Below are 6,102 nucleotides of genomic sequence, written 5' to 3'. Positions count from 1 at the left end.
CTTATGAGGTCGGTGATCGAGTATTACTTAAGACTAAAATCTACCTACAAACGTGGTATCTGCGGCATTTAAGACCGATCGCGTCCGCGCTTTATTGGACCATTTACGGTCGTCGTTTAAATTGCCAGCTGGGCATCCTGATGAGGATGCAGCATTCTGCGGCGCAGCCAACTTACTCGGCGCGAGGGCCTTACAATCTATATGGAAGGGGTCCCGATAGGGCTTAAGTAAGTCAACGTAGAGCACTAGGTGTGTACGCAGCTTGCGCGGAAGGCTAAGCGTATAAGCTAGACCCTTGTTGGCCAAGTTGAGATATTGCTCCAACGCCAACTGACGAACTTGGACCTCGCCAAGGGTTTTTCCGGTTGAGCAAGATTTTCACGTAGAGCTTGCACCTCGTGCCTTAACGCCAACAATGACGTCGCCGATATGTTGGCCTCCTGCTGCGATGCTCGACAAGCGAGAGACTTTAAGCTCCACGTCGAGTGACTTCTGAAGAGACTTCGTCGCAACGTATCAATATCAGTATCTGGTGAAGTGGCTTGGAAACGGGCTACTTCACCAGATACTGGTACGTTTCCGACGGGAACAGACTTGGGAGTTCAAAATTCCTCTTCGGCAAGATTGCCCGAACGCCATTGACGTGTTTGAGCGCAGCCTTCATGGTCAACTTGCGTTTATCGACGCTTCCTTCCAATAGAGGTGGAAACGATATTATTTCAGCCTCGAAGTGGCTTGGACCCATGGCTGCGTGAGCAACCGAGCACTAGTGTGCTGGCTAGGCTGTATATCGTATTCCGGTCGATACACCGCACTTGATTGGCCTTTGGCCTTCAGCTTTGCGGATTGAAAGCGAAGTTTTCGTTGAACGTTGGACGTCGGCCACATCGACAGTATCTAAGAGACCATATATCCGCAAGGAGACGGGCTTGGTGTACTCGTTTAACAAACGAGTCCCCGGTTTCGGATTACGACTCATTCAGGTATAAAACGCTCGAAATTTTATCATAGAGGACACAGACGCACCACGGGCTTGCTCGCGCAGACGCGCTGAATACTGACGTGGCATCACAATCACAATCACTGGTGTAAGGTATCGCTCATTGAGAGAGCAGTGCGCGTAGCGAGCTCCTCTGGCGTAGTAGCCATGAGCCCAGGGGCCCAGGCATACAATTTACAGCCGCAACCTAGGCACTCACATTAAGTGGTGTGATAATATATTCACTATGAGCTTTTTTTTGTAAGGGCCGCAGCCAGACGTCGAGCTTGCTCCTTCCTGAGGGTAGCTAGTTCTTGCTCTTCATCAAGCGGGTTTTTGATATAAAATTGGCCTCCACGCCCAGTACTCTGTGTAAAAAGGAGGCTTAAGCATCCGCTATCGGGAACCTGTCGAGACTCGTTTTCAGGGCTCCTCATCCTCTTTCTCAGGCTATTATAGCTCACGATATCCTCGCCTTTACAAAGAATATATGAATTTTAATGCTATCACCTAATTTAATTAAATGGGTTATATAACCCATAGCGTGGCACTTAACGCCAAGTGCAGTGTTATCAGAAAATGGCCGTTGCCGAATTGAACAAGCGATTATATCAGTTCATTCTTGACAAGCGAGTGGAACATACACGTGAGATCAAGTCATCTCACTGCAGTCCAACCTTCGATATGCGTAACTCCTCAGGTAGATCGCACGTGGTTAATGCTTTCAATAAGGTGAACACGGCTATTGATCCAGCGCAAACACCGATCCCGCGGAAATATGTCTCTTAAACTCCATTAAGAAATCAAATGTCTTTTTCGCATTGAATTTGGAGGATGAATACTGTTAGGAGGTGCCCATGAAAGAGTTCGATTCAGCCAGAACGGCAGAAAGCGAGTGATGCCCATTGTACAATTACTTGCAAGAGTGCGTCCTAGGGGTCCCCGATATATAGATACCTGTGTTGGGCTAAGCGTAGGTACGAGAAAACCCGGAAATGGAGATGTTTCGATAGAAATGGCCAGTTCTACATCACGTGAAGGATTTACGTCAATTCCAGGGGCTCGCTATTTGATTGCATATATACAGCAAGAACTATAGAGAGCGGTCTAAGCTCGCGTGACTCCCTTAAATGGATGCAGAATGGTTTGGTCGAAAGAGCAAGCAGATGCGCTCAAATTTCGGAAGCAACCGCTTGTAGAGGCACCAGTGTGGCATTGCCAGATACGGATAAGTTTTTCGCATCTTCAACAATGCGAGTAACTTTGTAGGCGGCAGCGCTCTAATGCAGACGGATGACGACGGGGTTGACCGTGACATGCCTGATCAGTCCAAGCTTTTAGAAGATTCAATACTGAATTACCTTGTGCATGACAAGGAACTACCGTTAATTGAGTATGCTCTTATCTAGTTTCGAGTGTACCGAAGCATTTGTGGTTTACACGGATCACACATCATAGCGGACAGCAATAACTTCACCGCACCTCTCGCCCAGGACGGCTCGATGCTTAATTTCTCCTCAATATCTAATTTAAAGTTGAATACAAGCCGGGTTAACGAATGTCTTGCTAACGCATTATCGCGCAGACCAGACTCCGAGGCAAGATACCAGTAAAATATGTCTCGTGCTGAGACATGAGTTGATGGCAAATCAGCAAAGAAAAATCTGGACCTTCGCGATGCCAACGCCGTCATTAATGATCTTTAGAGATGTCAATCGATTGGTGTCGTTCTCTGCGTTCACGAAAGTGCACAGTTAGATGAGGTTCTTTTCTTACTAAAAATATCAAAATTTTAATGTTTGCAAACTAAATTTCGACTTTTCTTACAGCTTAAACTTGCGCGGCGACGTGTTGATCTGTAATGCCCAAAATCAATGCCGAAACGTATTTGCAACAGTTTGGGGCTTCCTTGCGTACACCGACTACGGGATCAGCTACGGAGCCCGAATGGCCGACAACTTTAACTTACGGACTTCGCAGAGCAGTTGCACCTATACAGACCCAATCTCCCTCGTCCTCAGGCGGTCAAAAATGCCGAGGAAGTTTTGCATGCTAAATGAAAAGAGTTGCTACCAATTATAGGCACCTTCCTGCCCGGCAGCAGCAGACAATTGTCGAAGAACTTGAGACGCTCTCTCAAAAAAAACGATAGCCATACAAGAACCGGAGCCGGTCAGGACAAGAGGACGGCCACTTTCTTTGACTTCCGTGCCCCAAAACATTTCCACTCGTCGCGATCCTTCGGCATTCGAATACGTTGAGCCCTCTTCAAGGATACGCAGGCCACCTGTTTGTTGCTTAGGTTTATGTATGTATGCACGCACACATGTACAAACCTACAATTTTTTACAAGCATTACATAGAATTGCTGCTGATGAGGCAACGACGTTTTCATTTTATACCTGAAGGAGCGCTACGATCCGATCCACATTAATACGACAATCTGCATCAACTGTTGCTACTGAGAATAATGATTACGTTTTAAAGGCTAAATGGTATTGTCACATCAAATTACGCTCATGTGATGCGTCGGCAAAGCGCCGGCGCACAGCGCCATCACTGTTACGATTTAGTAGGGCCAAAGCTGGATCAAGCAAGATTGAGTCAAGCGTCATTTTGCTAAGACGCTTTGCTGTGGACGCTTAGTGACACTCAGTTATGCTTCAATTTGAATACGCCTGTTAAATGAGTTTCCGAGGTAATTCTTCTAAGCTACCTCGTATGAAACCAGATCTAATGTTGGTTTAGGATGATCAAAAGGCTTTAAATGTCAGCAATCGAAGTAACTCCACCATCGACAATGGCTTAGGGTGACTTTAGACGGCTATATTGATCGAACCTTCTCTACTGCGGGTAATGCAGAGTGGACCCCTTTGTCGTGAGAGAAAGCTACGTGTGGTCAAGTCCTTTCTCAAATTACGTATGCACCTGCAGCGCCTTAAACACACTGCGTGATTTGTGCCGATTATACACATTTTTGAACACCGATAACTCATCGCACATCCGGTCAAGAGCTACAAGGTGGCTAAAACTCTTCTCTAAGTCAAGCTTTCGAGTCTAGAAATTGTATGTGTCGGCTGAAGGTTTTCGTACGACCAAGTTTAGAAATAATATACAAAAATCTTACGTCTTGATATTGAGTTGTAATCGCTAATAGCTGTAAACTATTTCTCTAAGACGGACTATCAGTGTGCGCGGGCACTTCATAAGCGATCTCGCACTCCAACACACACAACTTCGAGGACAGCGAGGAAGCGTTTGACAGTTTTCGCCAGCGTACTGCGGTGGGCGCCTCAGGTGACCTCAAGCAACAAACTTGTATTCGTTTACAAGTCGCGTAACTGTAGCGGTCGATCGTCTTCGCGTGCACAGCGTGCGTTAGAAAGTAAGTTTAAAACTGTTTTATATCAAAAGAATTAAAATAAAATATCTTTATCCAATGTATAATGCCATCTCTGCAGAAGTGCACCCATACATGGCGAGCGTATTTATCTATATACCTCGACTCGCAGATGACGTCAGTCCAGACATCATCCCCTTCAATGTGAATGCACTTGAGTGCATCACATACGCAAAGGTGGGTTAATAAGTGAGCCGCACCCGAGTGATGGATCAATTTACTATATACGATCGTATTGATTTCCCTATTACGTCTACCTAATGGGCGTGTAACGTAAGTCAACTAGCCCGATGCACCACCGCCTCTTTAAGAGCGTTTTACATATTTGAAACCATCGTTAGCGGGAGATACGGGGACGGCGCGCCATCTACGGCGCACCGCCACAGTCCTGTCACATATTCCTTGAGCGACTAGTGCGTGCACCAACTAGAGTGATGTTACACGGCGCTCTCCACGCCACATAAAAGGAGCAAAGCTGGTGGGTCATCTGCAAAGACACCGACCCAACCTAACACAAAAATCGTACGCGCAACGATATTATGCCACCGTCGCCTAGTGTCAAGGTTGCAGTGGCGACAGCCAGTGCTGCTGTCGCACTGTCAGCTGAACACAATTATCCATCCGACTTTAGAAGTGAGGATGTGAATCCGTCGCTCATTGTCGACTACAATGAGTTGACACCGCTACCATCACCGCAAAGTGTGATGAAGTCAGCAAGCGAATGAGGAAGGGGAATGATGCTATTATGTTTTTTACTCAATCACCCATTGCTCTCAACTAGAGAAGCCTAACGTCGCGAAGGCATAATTCTCTGTCGTCAATAAGGCAACTATCTCGTCGTCTGCGCCAACTAGCACATCTACTTTTAATGAGAGCACTGTCCATAAAGGTGCAGTTGCTTATCAGTTGGCTGAACCCAACGTCTTTCGTTCAGACTTTTCATAATGGAAAGTCTGACACAGAATAGCCTGAGCGTAAAGCCAAACCGACGGCACGTGAGTGTGTCCAATCGGTGTCACAAGAGCAAGCTCGCCGTATTGAAAGCGGCTATGTGACAAATGACTTATCAATTATGCCACCTCCATCCGAATGGCCATGTTCGGATGAAACTAGTGCGTCGCTCTTAGAGCACGCTACTATAAACGATCATATTTAATGACGTCTACCATTCATGGAAGGCTCAATGGGAAAGCATTTGGCCATTTTTCTTCGACCCCTATCATGTGGCGCTCAATGAAATCACAGACCAGTACGAAGAAGAATTTCTGCGACGTTATCAGCCATACTCAGATATGGCGAAACGAAGGTCGCAGCAAATCAACTTCGCTGTTTTTCGCGTGTAGAAGAAATCACGGTGAAACTGTAGCACCCTGCTTCTCTTCAACACACTGCCCCTAGTAGTACATTTGAAACTAGCGGAATGGATCTGATAAGTGCTCATTACATAGGGAGACACCAGTCCCGACACGTCGACGCAGGGCGTCGACCAGTCCCCAGGAGTCAAAATTTTTCGAGTATCCTCTGCAGAGAACAACGAACTGAAGCGTATGCGCCAGCAGCCTTTCAACAAGATTGCATTGGTTCTCAGCAGCCTTCACCATTGCAGGTAGTAGTGACGATTACGTAACCTACTCGTGGCAGCATATCCTGCTTGCGTGAAATCGCAAGCGTAGGCCACTGCTGCTAAATGACGGATCGGGATCGCGAATGTCAAGTCTCACAA

The 6,102-nt window shown here is 46.6% G+C and overlaps 1 protein-coding gene across 1 annotated transcript; it reads right to left on the bottom strand.

The window, feature by feature from the left end:
• Positions 1–3,048: 3,048 nt before the first annotated feature.
• On the bottom strand, positions 3,049–3,374 carry CCR75_005137 (uncharacterized protein; the record flags this gene model as incomplete). The annotated part of the gene is made up of 2 exons (XM_067963220.1): positions 3,049–3,315; positions 3,339–3,374. The coding sequence occupies 2 exons, from the start codon at positions 3,372–3,374 to the stop codon at positions 3,049–3,051; spliced, it is 303 nt and encodes a 100-aa protein (XP_067820121.1).
• Between the last annotated feature and the right edge of the window lie 2,728 nt (positions 3,375–6,102).

Source organism: Bremia lactucae, assembly GCF_004359215.1.
Source record: "Bremia lactucae strain SF5 chromosome Unknown BlacSF5_NotPlaced_49_SHOA01000009.1_1371882bp, whole genome shotgun sequence".
In the NCBI taxonomy this organism is placed as follows: domain Eukaryota; phylum Oomycota; class Peronosporomycetes; order Peronosporales; family Peronosporaceae; genus Bremia; species Bremia lactucae.
This window is presented reverse-complemented; position numbering and strand designations above follow the sequence as displayed.